Source organism: Bactrocera tryoni, chromosome 2, assembly GCF_016617805.1.
Source record: "Bactrocera tryoni isolate S06 chromosome 2, CSIRO_BtryS06_freeze2, whole genome shotgun sequence".
Lineage (NCBI taxonomy): Eukaryota > Metazoa > Arthropoda > Insecta > Diptera > Tephritidae > Bactrocera > Bactrocera tryoni.
In genome coordinates, this window is record NC_052500.1 from 18211469 (window position 1) to 18227494 (window position 16026).

Sequence of the window (16026 nt, forward strand, 5' to 3'; positions counted from 1 at the left end):
TGTAGAATAAAAAACCGGTAACATGATTTTTGGCATTTTCTTTACTGACAGTTTCGCTGTCAAAATTACAATTAACCGTGAAAAAAGTGAAAAACTCGAATCAGGTTTTCTTCTGTGTTGGATTTTTGTTCGGTGTTCGCTAGTGATTTTAATCCGTGAAAATCGTGAATAAAAATTTATTAATCAAATAAAAAGTGAATAAAATCATATAGCCAAAAGAATAATGGCTCCGAAAGCAAACTTCGTTCCGGTTAAACCAAAAGGCCAAGCCTTTAAAGATAAATCAAAACCGGCTGATGTGCGTCTCTCAAATATTCAGGCAGCAAAAGGTTAGAAAATTATAAAATCTTGGTTGATTTAGTAAAGATTCATTTATTTTACAATCAACGACAGAAATAATTTGTAAATTGTGAAGAAAATGTGTATGGAACTTTATATTTAATGAAAAATTATACCAGTTGGTTGATGGCAACAAAAAATGCAATGGCGGCGTCAAAGCACACAGCACAGCTGTCTAGAAAATTCCTTTCTTGTTTTCTATAATAGGGTGTGTGTCAAAGTGATTCATACCAAACGCATTTAAAAATACGGAAAATCAAGAAAATATGCCTATATATATTAGAAATAAATAAAATGTATGCAAAATTTTTCATATTCAGTTTCTAGTGACGTCATTATTCAATATCATTACTCATTGTAACACCAACAAATATTTGTTTTCTTTGTAGCCGTTTCGGATGCTATTCGCACCAGCTTAGGTCCACGCGGTATGGACAAGATGATTCAAGCCGGAAATGGAGAAGTATCGATTACAAATGACGGTGCTACCATTCTAAAACAGATGAATGTACTCCATCCGGCTGCAAAAATGTTGGTAGAGCTATCACGTGCTCAAGATGTTGAGGCCGGTGACGGTACAACTTCAGTGGTTGTCATAGCTGGTGCTTTATTGGAAGCGTGTGAAAAGTTATTGCATAAGGGTATTCATCCTACTGCAATTTCCGATTCGTTCCAACGTTGTGCAAACAAAGCTATTGAAATTCTTACGGATATGTCAACACCAATCGAGTTAACTGATAGAGATACACTCATTAAAAGTGCATCAACTTCATTGAATTCCAAAGTAGTTTCTCAACAGAGCAGTCTTTTGGCTCCCCTCGCTGTGGATGCTGTACTCAAAGTAACAGAACCAGGAAAAGAGGGAGCTGTTGATTTGAAAAATATTAAAGTTATCCGCAGTCTTGGTGGCACCGTCGAGGATACCGAATTGATTGAGGGTTTGGTGTTTACTTCGCGTTCGGCTGGAACAAATGCACCAAAGCGTATAGAAAAAGCAAAAATTGGCTTGATACAATTCTGCATTTCGGCACCAAAAACTGATGTAAGCCTTAATTAAAATTCAAATAACATGCTCTCATAATAATTAATAAATATATATTTTACTAGATGGATCACAATGTTATCGTGTCAGATTATGCTGCTATGGATCGTGTATTGAAAGAGGAACGTGCATACATTTTAAACATTGTTAAGCAAATCAAAAAAGCAGGCTGCAACGTACTTTTGGTGCAAAAATCAATCTTAAGGTATATAACATGAAGACAATTTACATAAAATGGGATTCTATCTTTGAATCGATATGCCTTTTTACAGAGATGCTGTTTCTGATTTGGCGCAACATTTCTTGGACAAAATCAAGTGCCTTGTAGTTAAGGATGTTGAGCGCGAAGACATTGAATTTGTCTGCAAGACACTAAATTGCCGTCCTATTGCATCGTTGGACCATTTTGTTGCTGAAAATCTGATAAATGCTGATTTAGTCGAGGAAGTGCCAAGTGGTACTACAAAATTCGTAAAAATTACGGGCATACAAAATCCGGGACGTACAGTATCTATTGTGTGTCGTGGTTCCAACAAATTAGTGCTTGAGGAAGCGGCACGTTCATTGCATGATGCACTTTGCGTAGTGCGCTGTTTAGTCAAGAAGCGTGCACAAATTGTTGGCGGTGGTGCACCAGAAATAGAAATGGCTTTACAATTGGCTGCCTATGCGCAAACCGTTGAAGGTGTTGATGCTTACTGCTTCCGTGCATTTGCTGATGCACTAGAGGTTATACCATCAACTTTAGCTGAGAATGCTGGTCTTAACCCGATTGCAACTGTAACTGAGTTGAGAAATCGCCATGCACAAGGTGAGAAGACTGCTGGTATTAATGTGCGCAAGGGTGCTATCACCGATATCTTGACTGAAAATGTGTTACAACCACTGTTGGTCAGTATTTCGGCTATTTCATTGTCTACAGAAACAGTGCGTTCCATTCTAAAGATTGATGATATCGTAAGTAGATGAATTCATTCTCATATGTATCTTGTGTTGATTTCTAATTTTTTTTTCACTTTACCCTATTAGGTTAACACCATGAGTTAAATATATCTCAAACTAATATTGGAAGGAACTTATGGACTACTAAGCCAATACATTGTGAAGTCTATTTCTAAACATTTTTTGTTCGGTTCGCATTAATCATTAATTTTACTTGAACTTAATAAGTACATATGTATGTTTGTTGGTTAAAGAACCGCAAACTGTTCATTCAATTTCGATACTACATAAACAAAATATACTTGCTGCTTTGATTAAACTACATACTAAATTTTGTGTTATTAATGAGTTACTTCAACGCAATATTTCCTGGGAATACTCTAACCAGGGTAAAGGTATGTGTACCCCTGAGCCAGAATAATGATATTTGCTATAAATTCATACTGCTTAAAAGCAAAATAACAGCTGATTGCATAGTGAGAAGAAAAAATATAAAATCAGTTGTGTTACGATTATTAATTCTATAATTTTGCATTAATGTAGTCAAATTCATTCGAGATTAGTATGCGATTATTAAAAAACATTACATTATTAATTTGTAATTTTCCATCCACACCAATATAATAATAGTTTGATTTTTAATTTTTTGATTCATTTATAAAAAAAATTTGTGCGATATATTAAAAAAATTGTCGAATATTTGAATTTTATTTTAAATTACATCAAAATAATTCTATTAAATAGAATAAATTGGTTTCGATATAAAAATTTTTCAGGTACCTTTTGATAAAAGGGATTTTTTATTCCCGTTTTTCTTATACTCTTAAATACAACATTGAGTTAAACCAAATTGTCAAACTTATTTACCATGGTAAAGTAATTTACATACACCTGCATCGCTCTACCCATTCATAATTCCATCACAAACAACAAAATAAATTTGATTACATTGCAAACTAGACAATGTTTAATATTTATAAACATAATAACACAAATTTTTAAGTGATCATGCCAAATACTTTTGAAGATTGCAGCGGTTACCTTCCTGATGCCGAATGGCAATTTTGGTGTAGACTCTGTGCTAAGGAGGATGTACGAAATATCAATATATACCCAGAACAAAACAAAACTGAATTGGCCACAAATTCCACTCTGATAGACTTTATAGCGGAGTTTTTTAAAGTTAATGTATCTATTTTGATTATTACTTTCTATTCAAACAATTGAACTATTTTTATATTTTACTTAGATACGACAGAACGAAGATTTACCACACTGGCTTTGTGCACAATGCTTTACATCGGTTTCGGCCTTGTCCAAATTCACAAATCAAGTGAACAGAGTACAAAGTATGTACAATGAAATACAAAGTTCTGGACACAGAAAAGCGGAAGATTTCCGGGTTATCCGAGAAAAATATAACTTATTTGGGTATGAGTTATTTATGTTTGATATATCGGATACCAAACCATCTATTGAAAATATTTTTGTTGCTGATGCACCAGAAATAATTGAACATAAATCATTGGATAGTATTGTAAAACTTGAAGTAATAACGGATGAATTACAGAGCGGCATCTTCCTTAATGAAAGCGAATATAATAGTGAATTCCAAGATCCCATTGGCGCAGTTGAGAATCATACTAACGTAGTAGATAGTAGTGAATTCCCAAGTAATAACATAAAAGACAATAAATCAGAAGTAACTAGCAAAGTATATAGCAAAATCCATCGACTGGAAAAGCGTAAAAGTTCTTCGGATGAGGAATCGAATGTAAACAAACACTTTTGTAACGATTGCGCATTACATTTCAAAAGCAGGAACTATTATCTTATACATATGAGAAAAAAACATGGTGTTGAAACACCACCTAATATCATTTCTTGTCCACAATGTTCCAGAACTTTTAAATCTAGTTTCAATTTAAAACGACATATATTGATACATCGACCTGTAGCAGAGAAGAAAATATATCCATGTCCACAATGTGATCGAAAATTCCAAACTAAGGAATGTGTTTTGCGACATATAAAGTTTGTACATGAAGATATACGTTCCTTCATTTGCGAAGAGTGTGGTGAGTGCACACGCACGGAAGCTACGCTACGGGAACACATGCTTATACATACCGACTATGCACCCTTTGAATGCGAAATTTGCAAGAAAGGATTCAAAAATCGAGCACGTTTGAAGGTAGGTAAAGCATTAAGGAGCATTCATGAGATACTATACAAAATATTTACAGAGGCATATGGAGATGCACAGCGATCATAAACATATATGCAGCGAATGTGGTTTAGAATTGAATTCGCGTGTAACCTTGAATCGTCATATGCTTGTGCATTCTGATGAGATGCGTCATAAGTGCGATTATTGTGGGCGCGAATTCAAACGAGCGAAAACTTTAAAAACTCACTTATTACTTCATAGCGGCTTAAAACCATATACATGTGACTTCTGTGACAAAACGTTTGCCAATGGCTCAAATTGTCGTACTCATAAAAAAAAGTCGCATCCCGAAGAATTGGCGGCCTTAGAGGCTTCCGGAGAAAAAAAATTCACCGAAAATATCCCTAAATTAGCGGTTTTAAAGACGGTGTAAGTAGGCAAAATGAAACAACGATGAAATACTAATGCAATAAAAATCGTAACCATTACAGTACACGCACAGCTGAAAATCTACTTCCTGTGGTAACCAAACAAAGTGGGAATTTTTCTTTCGGCAAGAAACCGAAACCCCCAGCTAGTTGTAAAGATGAAACACAACAATATATAGATAATAAAATATAAGTATATGTAATAACGAAATCCCTTTGATTTACTTGTGTATTAATTTCAGTCTACATGTTTTTGGAGTATTCAAATAATTATCCTTGCACGAAGGCTCAATGCTGTTGAAACACATATTGATAGTCGAAAGCTGTGGGTTATTAGCAGCTGTTGATCTACCACTTTTTAACATAGAATTAAAGTTTTAGTTCATTTTTTTTTTTTTGTGTCAGTTTTAATCTTTTGTCAATATATATGTATGTACGTACTTAAAGATTTGAATAATTTTATATTAATACTCTCTTTTATTTCATAAAAATTTCTTATAGTAAAGAAAACAAGAATTTGCACATTTCATTAATGGGGATTATTTATTCCCGTTTCTCTCATGTTTCAAAATACAACATTGAAATAATCAAATCCAAATTGTCAAAACATTTGTTTATATATTAATTAGCTCTGTCAATTAAGAAATACATTTTATTTATTGAAACAAACATATATCACCCTTTTTACTATCGTCTGAATCAATTTGTATGGCTTCCTCCATACATTTCACAATATCTTTAATTAATTAGATTTTTTCGTCATACTCCATTTACTAAAATATTTATATTATATTATGTATATTTGTATACATATTTGCAAATTACTTACCAAAAGATGAAATTAAATTTTTTAAATATATTTATATTTCTCAAGAACAAATACAAGCAACTTAATATTAAAAGTATAAAATTTTCTACTATGTCTAACACATTTGAAGATTTCAGAAGTAATTTTGCCGAAACCGAATGGCAATTTTGGTGTAGACTCTGTGCTAAAGACGATGTACGAAATATCAATATATATGCAGAGCAAAAACAAACTCCAGTTGACACAAACGAACTTGTAGATTTCATAGCGGAGTTTTTTAAAATTCATGTAACTATATGCATAATTAAACTGTATTTAAATAATTGCTGTATTTGTCTTATATTGTTTAGATACGGCAAAATGAAAATTTACCACATTGGCTTTGTGCACAATGCTTTTCATCGGTTTCGACCTTGTCGAAATTCACAAATCAAGTGAACAGAGTACAGAGTATGTACCACGAAATTCAAAATTCTGGTCACAGAAAAGCTGAAGATTTTCGGGTTATCCGAGAAAAATATAAACTACTTGGGTATGAGTTATATTTGTTGAACATATCGGATACCAAACCATCTATTGAAAATATTTTTGTTGCTGATGCACCCGAAATAATTGAACATAAATCATTGGATAGTATTATAAAAAGTGAAGTAATAACGGACGAGTTACAGAGTGGTATATTTCTTAAAGACATCGAATTTAATAGTGAATTCCAGGATCCCATTGGTGATGCAGTTGAAAATCTTTCTAATGAAGTAGGTAGTAGTGAACGCCTAAGTAAATATAATAGTGAATTCCAAGATCCCATTGGCGCAGTTGAGAATCATACTAACAAAGTAGATAGTACTGAATTTCCAAGTAATAGCATAAAAGACAATAACTCAGAAGTTACTAGCAAAGTATATAGCAAAATCCATCGTCTGAAAAAGCGTAAAAGTTCTTCGGATGAGGAATCGAATGTAAACAAACACTTTTGTAACGATTGCACACTCCATTTCAAAAAAAGTAGCAATTATCTTATACATATGAGGAAAAAACATGGTGTTGAAACACTACCTAGCATCATTTCTTGTCCACAATGTTCCAGAACTTTCAAATCTAAATTCAATTTAAAACGACACCTTAAGATACATCGACCTGTAGCAGAGAAGAAAATATATCCATGTCCACAATGTGACCGAAAATTCCAAACGAAAGATTATGTATTTCGTCATATTAAGTTTGTGCATGAAGAAATTCGCCCGTTCATTTGCGAAGAATGTGGTGAAGGTACGCACACCGAAACTACACTGCGGGAGCACATGCTTAAACATACGGACTATGCCCCTTTTGAATGTGAGATTTGTAAGAAAGGATTTAAAACTCAAGCACGTTTGAAGGTACGTACTGCAAACATTAAAGGGTATGCATAAGTTACTATAAAGAATATTTGCAGAATCATATGGAAATGCACAGTGAACATAAACATATATGCAGCGAATGTGGTTTAGAATTGAACTCGCGTATAACCTTGAATCGTCATATGCTTGTTCATTCTGATGAAATGCGTCATAAATGCGATTATTGTGGGCGTGAATTCAAACGAGCGAAAACTTTAAAAACTCACTTAATACTTCATAGTGGCTTAAAACCATATTCATGTGGCTTTTGTGACAAAACATTTGCCAGTGGTTCCAATTGTCGTACTCACAAAAGAAAGTCTCATCCTGAAGAACTGGCGGCCTTAGAGGCTTCCGGAGAAAAGAAATTCACCAAAAATATCCCTAAATTAGCGGTTTTAAAGACAGTGTAAGTAGACAAATAGGAACAACGATAAACAACAAATTTAATAAAACATTTAATAATTTCAGTACACGCACAGCTGAGAATCTACTTCCTGTAGTATCCAAACAAAGTGGGAATTTTTCTTTCGGCAAGAAACCGAAACCCCCATCTAGTTGTAAAGATGAAACAAAACAATGTATAGAAAATAAAACATAATGTGTGTTGTAACGTAACTATGGTATTTTGCTAAGGGGTTATATACAGTTAGAAGAACGAAAAGAGCTTATATTAAAGAATTTATTCTAAGAAAACTTTTAAATTTATTGATTCAAAAAATTTTAATATTAGGTATTTTTTAACTGTAATTAAAGGCAGTGTTATTAAAACTATTTATTTGAAAAGGGTCTACAGCTGATCTCCGTGAGCTCCTCTCAAAAAGTACGTTTGCGGTGATGGTGATTAATTACAAAAAAATTTATTTAAGAAGCTCGTGTTAACATTGGAGACCAATCAGCTTAGCCGATTTCGAGAAATGTTGGCCACCGACTTTGAAAACATCATATTGAGAAAAATGCGTTTAAATGTTGGAATGCACTTTACACAGGATAGATTTTTTTTAACTTACCTGGAATACATAATCGGACGATGCACTGAAACTTAAGAGATTTTTTTAATTTCTCTGCAACACTTCATTGTCAAACAATAAGTACAAACTCAAAAGTTTACTGCTGCCTTAGCTGCTTATACTGGCCATGGTGTAAGGATACTGACCATGGCATAAGGATACTACGGATAATGGTACTTATCCTTCCAGCCACTCTGAAACGCCTTTTTCAAATTTGCATGCAACTTCGAAAATATGTAACGGAACGATATGAAATTTTGTATGTGAATTCTTAAATATACATATGTACAATTAGAAAATAAAATTAAAAATAAAGGATTATTTGAAAATTCTAACTACATATACATAACCGCTTAATTGGTGTATAACTTTTTAATCTACAAGTTTTCGGAGCATTTGATTAATTATCCTTGGATGCATGTCTTTAAAAAAATATGTTCAAAAGCTAGATGTTACCAGCATGGATCTATCACTGTTAACATAAAAATCAAGTTTTAGTACATTTTTTATTTTGTATTAAAATCGTTATTAGTTTCATAAAAAATTTCAATGGTAATGGTGCAAGATTCGCAGATTCTCGTTAATGGGGATTTTTTTATTCCCGTTTCCCGCATGATTCTAAAATACAACATTGAAGTAATCAAACCAAAATTGTCAAAACATTTGCCATATACTATATATTTGTCATGAAAAAATACAAGCAACTTAATATTTAACTTCATTAAAAATTATAAAATTTTCTATTATGTCTAACACATTTGAAGATTTCAAAAGTAATTTTGCCGATGCTGAATGGCAATTTTGGTGTAGACTCTGTGCTAAAGACGATGTACGAAATATCAATATATCTCCAGAACAAAACCAAACTCCAGTTCACAGACCTGCTGCGGTTATAGATTTTATAGCGGAGTTTTTTGAAGTTCATGTAACTAAATACATACATAATTAAACTGTATTTAAATAATTGCTGTATTGTTATATTTTGTTTAGATACGGCAAAATGAAAATTTACCACATTGGCTTTGCGCACAATGCTTCTCGTTGGTTTCCTCCTTGTCCAAATTCAAAAAACAAGTTAACAAAGTACAGAGTATGTACAATGAAATACAAAGTTCTGGCAACAGAAATGTTATAGATTTTCGAGTAATACGAGATAGATACAATATACTTGAGTATGAGTTCGTTATGTTTAATAGGTCGGATACAAAGTCAGCTATTGAAAATATCTTTGTTGCCGATGCACCAGAAATAGTTGTACACAACTCCTTGGATAATATTGTGAAGAGTGAAATCATATCGGACGAGTTGCAGAGTGGCATCTTTCTTAATGAAAGCGAATATAATAATGAATTTCAAGATCCAATTGGTGATGTAATTGCAAATCCTACTGATGAAGTAGAGAGTAATATTTCCTTTAACAATATTAAAGAAGATAGTGAGTCCGAACCAAATGGAAAAGAATGCAAGAAACCCAATCGGATGAAAAGGAAACTAAATTCTTCGGATCAAGAATCAAAAACAGTCAAATTCTTCTGTAACGAATGCTCACTACATTTCAAAAGGAGTAGCAATTATTGCATACATATGAAGAAAAAACACGGTATTGACATAGAAAGAGATCCTTCTTCTTGTTTTTCTTGTCCGCAATGTTCACGAACTTTCAAATCTAGATTTAAATTGAATCGTCATATAAAAATACATCGACCTTTAGCTGAGAAGCGTATATTTCCATGTCCACAATGTGATAGAAAATTCCAAACTAAGGATTATGTTTTCCGACATATAAAATTTGTACATGAAGATATACGTCCATTCATTTGCGAAGAGTGTGGTGAGTGTACACGTACGGAAGCTACACTACGGGAGCACATGCTTATACATACCGACTATGCACCCTTTGAATGTGAAGTTTGTAAGAAAGGATTTAAAAATCAAGCGCGTTTAAAGGTACGTACTGTAAATAAATACATAAGCTAAATAGTATACATAAGCTACTACATAGAATATTTTCAGAATCATATGGAGATGCACAGCGATCATAAACATATATGCAGCGAATGTGGCTTAGAATTGAATTCGCGTGTAACCTTGAATCGTCATATGCTTGTTCATTCTGATGAGATGCGCCATAAGTGCGATTATTGTGGGCGTGAATTCAAACGAGCGAAAACTTTAAAAACTCACTTAATACTTCATAGTGGCTTAAAACCATATTCATGTGACTTCTGTGACAAAACGTTTGCCAATGGCTCAAATTGTCGTACTCATAAAAGAAAGTCGCATCCCGAAGAATTGGCGGCTTTAGAGGCTTCCGGAGAAAAGAAATTCACCAAAAATATCCCTAAATTAGCGGTTTTAAAGACAGTGTAAGTAGACAAATTGAAACAACGATTAAAAACTAATTTAATAAAAATCGTAATCATTGCAGTACACGCACAGCTGAGAATCTACTTCCCGTGGTATCCAAACAAAGTGGAAATTTTTCTTTCGGCAAGAAACCGAAACCCCCATCTAGTTGTAAAGATGAAACACAACAATATATTGAAAATAAAACATAAGTGCATGTTATAACGGAACTATTTTGCTTAACTGGTCTATTAATCAGTCTACAAGTTTTTGGAATATTCAAATAATTATCCTTGGACGAAGGCTTAATGCCGTTAAAACACATATTGGTAGTCAAAAGTTATGGGTTATCAGCAACTGCTGATCTACCACTTGTTAAAATAGAATTAAAGTTTTAGTACATTTTTTATTTTATGTAAGTTTCAATCGTTTGTGAAAATATACATTTTTAATAATTTCAATAATTATATATTAAAATACTTATTTTTATTTCAAACAAATTTCCAGTGGTTATGTTAGAATATTAGCACTTTTTCATTAATGGGGATTATTTATTCCCTTTTCTCTCATGTTTCAAAGATACAACATTGAAGTAATCAAACCCAAATTGTCAAAACATTTGTACACATACAATATACATACATATTTGTCCAGAAAAAATACAAGCAACTTAATATTTAAATTTTTTGAAAAGTATAAAATCTTCTATTATGTGTAACACATTTGAAGATTTCAGAATTAATTTTGCCGAAACCGAATGGCAATTTTGGTGTAGACTCTGTGCTAAAGACGATGTACGAAATATCAAAATATATCCAGAACAAAATCAAACTCCAGTTGACACAAACGAAACACTTGTAGACTTCATAGCGGATTTTTTTAAAGTTCAAGTAACTATATACGTAATTAAATTGTATTTAAATAATTGCTGTATTTGTCATATTTTGTTTAGATGCAGCAGAATGAAAATTTACCACATTGGCTTTGTGCACAATGCTTTTCATTGGTTTCGACCTTGTTCAAATTCACAAAACAAGTTAACATGGTGCAAAGAATGTACAACGAAATACAAAGTTCTGGCAACAAAAATGTTATAGATTTTCGTGTGATACGAGATAAATATAATTTACTTGAGTATGAGTTCGTCACGTCTAATAGGTCGGATACAAAGTCAGCTATTGAAAATATCTTTGTTGCCGCTGCACCAGAAATATTTGTACACAACTCCTTGGATAATATTGTTAAGAATGAAATCATATCGGACGAGTTACAGAGTGGCATCTTTCTTAATGCAGGCGAATATAATAGGGAATTTCAAGATCCAATTGGTGATGTAATTACAAATCCTACTGATGAAGTAGAGAGTAATATTTCCCTTAACCATATTAAAGATGATAGTGAATCCGAACCAAATGGAAAACAATACAAAAAACAAAGTCGGATGAAAAAGCAACCAAATTCCTCGGATCAAGAATCAAAAACAGACAAATACTTCTGTAACGAATGCTCACTACATTTCAAAAGGGGTAGTAATTATGGTATTCATATGAAGAAAAAGCACGGTATTGACATAGCAAGAGATACTTGTTTTTCTTGTTCGCAATGTTCGAAGACTTTCAAATATAAATTCAAATTAAATCGTCATGTAAAAATACATCGACCGTTAGCGGAAAAGTGTATATTTCCATGTCCACAATGTGATAGAAAATTCCAAACTAAGGATTATGTTTTGCGACATATAAAGTTTGTTCATGAAGATATACGCTCATTCGTTTGCGAAGAGTGTGGTGAGTGTACACGCACGGAAGCTACACTGCGGGAGCACATGCTTATACACACCGACTATGCACCTTTTGAATGTGAAGTTTGTAAGAAAGGATTTAAAAATCAAGCGCGTTTGAAGGTACGTAATGCAAGCTCTTCTACTCTTTAATGAGTATGCATAAGATACTATACAAAATATTTACAGAGGCATATGGAGATGCACAGCGATCATAAACATATATGCGGTGAGTGTGGTTTAGGATTGAATTCGCGTTTAACTTTGAATCGTCATATGATTGTGCATTCTGATGAAATGCGGCATAAATGTGATTATTGTGGGCGCGAATTTAAACGTGTGAAAGCTTTAAAAAGTCATTTAATACTTCATAGTGGCTTAAAGCCATATTCATGTGACTTCTGTGACAAAACGTTTGCCCATGGCTCAAATTGTCGCACTCACAAAAAAAAATTTCATCCCGAAGAATTTGCGGCCTTAGAGGCTTCCGGAGAAAAGAAGTTCACTAAAAATATCCCTAAATTAGCGGTTTTAAAAACAGTGTAAGTTATAAACATATATATATATTTAATATAAAACAAAATTTATAAAAATCGATTAATTTGCAGTACCCGCACAGCTGAGAATCTTCTGCCCGTGGTATGTAAACAAAGTGGAAACTTTTCTTCCGGCAAAAAACCGAACCTCCAATCAGTTGTAAAGGAGAAACACAACACCGTTCCTACGACAGTCGGGTCTAAGTAAACGGAGCGGGCCCGGATTTTTATCCAATGTTGTCAATTCGGCGCCATTCCTCGAAATTACTTCAGGAATGTTTTCTGCCGCTTCAACAACAACAACGAAACATAAAAATATGCAGGGAATAATACATAAGTGTGTGCGGTATTTCCTTGTTCAACATTATCAAACTTTGTGAGTATTAATGTCCTTACTTTTTTCAAAGCTGTGATTGTGCTCAAGTGATTACTCTTGGCCGGCGACCTGATGATGACTAAATAACAGACAATATAATACCAAGAATTGATAACTGGGTCAATGGGTATACACATGCAACCTACATTCACTTATGTATATGATGATTGATATATATTAATGGCTACTATATTTCTAGTTTACGTGTTTAAAACTAAGTCTTAATTTTTAATGACTAAAACGTCTGCAGTTATTGAAAATGTATAAAAAGAGGCCACTTTATACAACGGATTGAAATGCTCTTATTAAAGCCTCACTTAAGCATACCAAAATTGTCAGTATGTATTGAAATGTATTTATAGGAGAATCAGACATAATTACATATGTACATACATATGCCTGATCGTAGTGATAAGTCATAGTCTTAAATTATTTCACTAAGTTAACATTTTTTATTGCAATATATTATAATAAATGTTAATCAGGAGTATGTTTGTTTTTATCAAAAACTTTTGAAAGTCATTTGTCTCGTGGTTTCCTAGATTTAATTATGATTTCAAGTTATTCATAAATGGCTACATATGTATGTGTACTTGTCTGAAACATGATGATAACGAGTGGCCTTGAACTTATATAAATGGAAAGTAACTAGCAGCCATACGCTCGCACGGCACACTTTATCTGTATGTGCGTGATAAGAGAAAAAGATCTGCTCTATTCTTAAATTTAATACGGCAGTTAATAGTTTTTGTTCAAAATCTTTAGTTATTGCCATAAAAAATAAATTTTAAATCCTATATTTTTGCTATAATTTTGAATGACAGTTCTATAACAGATGCATTTTCATATTTAGTACCATAAGGTTAACGGATATTAAAACAGTTAAATCATATTATTTTGGTTAACGTAACAAATTCTAGCGGCTCATCATAGTTTATAAGTTGCGCATTTTATAAAATTAGCATACATTTAATAAATTAATTTAATTTTGTCCTGTACGCCTGATTACAACAGTGTTGTTTCAATGTCATTTGATTTGAAAAGCATTGGCAACTCTATTTACCACCTCTGCTGATAAATTTTCTAATTTGACGTTTCCCTTTTCATTCTTGAAATTCAGTTCGATTCGATTTGCGGTGTGTATGTAACCTTCCTAGAAAGGTTGGTGTGTGTAGCTCAGTATATACAGTAATAAACCTTTTCATTGTTTACATACATATACTCACCTCTAGAAAATCTTAGGGTGTTGTGTTACACTTTTTTTGCTACTTTCATGGTAATCAGGGTGTTGTGTTAGCATTTAAACAACATATAAATTTTAAATTTTGATGATCGAGACTTTAAAAGATATTAAATAATGTAAGTGTTTACGTCATTTAAGTGATTATATTGAATTACTTTGCATATCTGTTCAATTTTATTGGGATATTACTTGATGTTTAATGTTAAATTTTTTCTTTAATTCTTTTTATTAATAAGAACTCTCTACATAAAGAATATCTGACTATCAGTAAATGATATTTTTATGGGCGAAACATGATACACTATGGCGTTTAAATCAAATATTAGTAAATATATGTCATTAATAAATAATTCCCTTTTATATTGAGCAACAATATTTATTTATTTTTTTTTTTTTTTATTTTATAAAAGCTTACATAATAATACAATTATTATACAAACTTAAGAAAATACGCAGCACTAGCATCATGGGCTATCGGCCGACTGGTTATGTTATATGCGTCGAAGAAGGTCGCTGTCTTTCAAAAAGTTGTAGATTTTCGAAATGTTGTTGCTTGAGGGATCCATCAATAAAATTATTGGATCAGTATTATTGAAGCTTGACAGTCTGTATGAGTTTGAAGTATGGGACAATATTGCAGAAGATGCAATAGATTTAAATCTTAACCGCAAAATGGGCATTGGTTGATCTGAGTGCCATTTAGTATGTGAGCGTGTGTGATAATGGAGTGGCCAATGCGAAGTCTGATATATGGAATGATATAATTAGATGAAAGCGATGACGGAAAGGATGGTTTGATACGATTTGAATTTATTCTAGAGTAGTGGTGTCTGTAATTCATCCAATCAAGCGCCAATTTAGTGGATCTTTGTTGAATAATAAGCCGTTTTATATCACTCTTAACAAACAAGGCAGATGTAGTTGTTGGAGTGATGCACACCTCCTTAGGCCACCGAGTCCGCAAAAGTATTTCAATGATTCCAGAGTGACTGGGTATCCACATTATTTTTAGTCTATGTGCTAAAGAACCGAAAAACAGCGATCTAATGCCAATAACACGTCATTAGTAGTTACTGCGGTTTTTAAAAGCTTGGAAAACACGATAGGACTATCTGTACAGATGATGAATTTACTAAGGTTTTGTTGGGCATAATGACACAGCTTTGAGAATACCTGTAGCTTTCAGCGGTAAAAATTGAACAAAATGGAAATAATAAACCATACGATATTCCTTTGTTGGTTATCATCAACTACAGCAAAAGATGTATGCGACGATTTGGAGCCATCAGTATATATAAATCTGCCAACCAAAAGATTTGAAGTGCAGATAATTCCAAAAATCGAAAGATTTTATACACAGTGCTTGAGTGATGGATTTTGCGAAGAAAAGTAAGATCACTAATGAAAGAAGATTCATTTACTTTCCACGGTGGAATATATTTACTGCAAGGCAGCAGCGATTTTAAGCGGCAACTCATTGGTTCTTTTAGCAAACAAAGCGAATTTTAAAAAATAGAAGACGGTATTTTGTGGAGACCTCTTTCTGCAAAGTGATGATTGGAAAGTCCTTTTTATAGTAAAGTTCGTGCTGAGTATGTGGAAAGTTTTGAATAAAGCTTATTTAAGC

The 16026-nt window shown here is 32.9% G+C and overlaps 5 protein-coding genes across 8 annotated transcripts; all 5 read left to right on the plus strand.

The window, feature by feature from the left end:
- Positions 1-93: 93 nt before the first annotated feature.
- On the plus strand, positions 94-2654 carry LOC120768956 (T-complex protein 1 subunit delta). The gene is made up of 5 exons (XM_040095746.1): positions 94-329; positions 729-1381; positions 1447-1586; positions 1654-2338; positions 2411-2654. Exons 1-5 carry the CDS (start codon positions 224-226, stop codon positions 2426-2428), a joined length of 1602 nt encoding a protein of 533 aa, XP_039951680.1. The 5' UTR covers positions 94-223; the 3' UTR covers positions 2429-2654.
- A 558-nt stretch (positions 2655-3212) lies between these two features.
- LOC120769214 (zinc finger protein weckle-like) lies at positions 3213-5141 on the plus strand. 3 transcript variants are annotated; one of them, XM_040096107.1, is made up of 4 exons: positions 3213-3511; positions 3573-4517; positions 4570-4922; positions 4985-5141. In XM_040096107.1, the coding sequence occupies exons 1-4, from the start codon at positions 3332-3334 to the stop codon at positions 5112-5114; spliced, it is 1608 nt and encodes a 535-aa protein (XP_039952041.1). In that variant the 5' UTR covers positions 3213-3331; the 3' UTR covers positions 5115-5141. The 3 variants fall into 3 exon arrangements, with proteins under 3 accessions (XP_039952041.1, XP_039952042.1, XP_039952043.1); XM_040096108.1 differs by having other exon boundaries at positions 3213-3505; XM_040096109.1 differs by having other exon boundaries at positions 3213-3415.
- A 650-nt stretch (positions 5142-5791) lies between these two features.
- LOC120769075 (zinc finger protein 2-like) lies at positions 5792-7779 on the plus strand. Its single transcript, XM_040095935.1, has 4 exons — positions 5792-6017; positions 6080-7108; positions 7165-7517; positions 7580-7779. The coding sequence occupies exons 1-4, from the start codon at positions 5841-5843 to the stop codon at positions 7707-7709; spliced, it is 1689 nt and encodes a 562-aa protein (XP_039951869.1). The 5' UTR covers positions 5792-5840; the 3' UTR covers positions 7710-7779.
- Positions 7780-8799: 1020 nt separating this feature from the next.
- Positions 8800-10694, plus strand: LOC120769257 (zinc finger protein weckle-like). Its single transcript, XM_040096158.1, has 4 exons — positions 8800-9043; positions 9109-10065; positions 10132-10484; positions 10547-10694. Exons 1-4 carry the CDS (start codon positions 8864-8866, stop codon positions 10674-10676), a joined length of 1620 nt encoding a protein of 539 aa, XP_039952092.1. The 5' UTR covers positions 8800-8863; the 3' UTR covers positions 10677-10694.
- Positions 10695-11099: 405 nt separating this feature from the next.
- On the plus strand, positions 11100-13520 carry LOC120769063 (zinc finger protein weckle-like). Of its 2 annotated transcripts, XR_005704822.1 has the most exons (5): positions 11100-11354; positions 11417-12367; positions 12434-12786; positions 12853-13126; positions 13188-13520. XR_005704822.1 is itself a non-coding variant. In XM_040095918.1 (4 exons), exons 1-4 carry the CDS (start codon positions 11175-11177, stop codon positions 12986-12988), a joined length of 1620 nt encoding a protein of 539 aa, XP_039951852.1. In that variant the 5' UTR covers positions 11100-11174; the 3' UTR covers positions 12989-13520. The 2 variants fall into 2 exon arrangements, 1 of the variants encoding a protein (XP_039951852.1); XM_040095918.1 differs by having other exon boundaries at positions 12853-13520.
- Positions 13521-16026: the final 2506 nt, after the last annotated feature.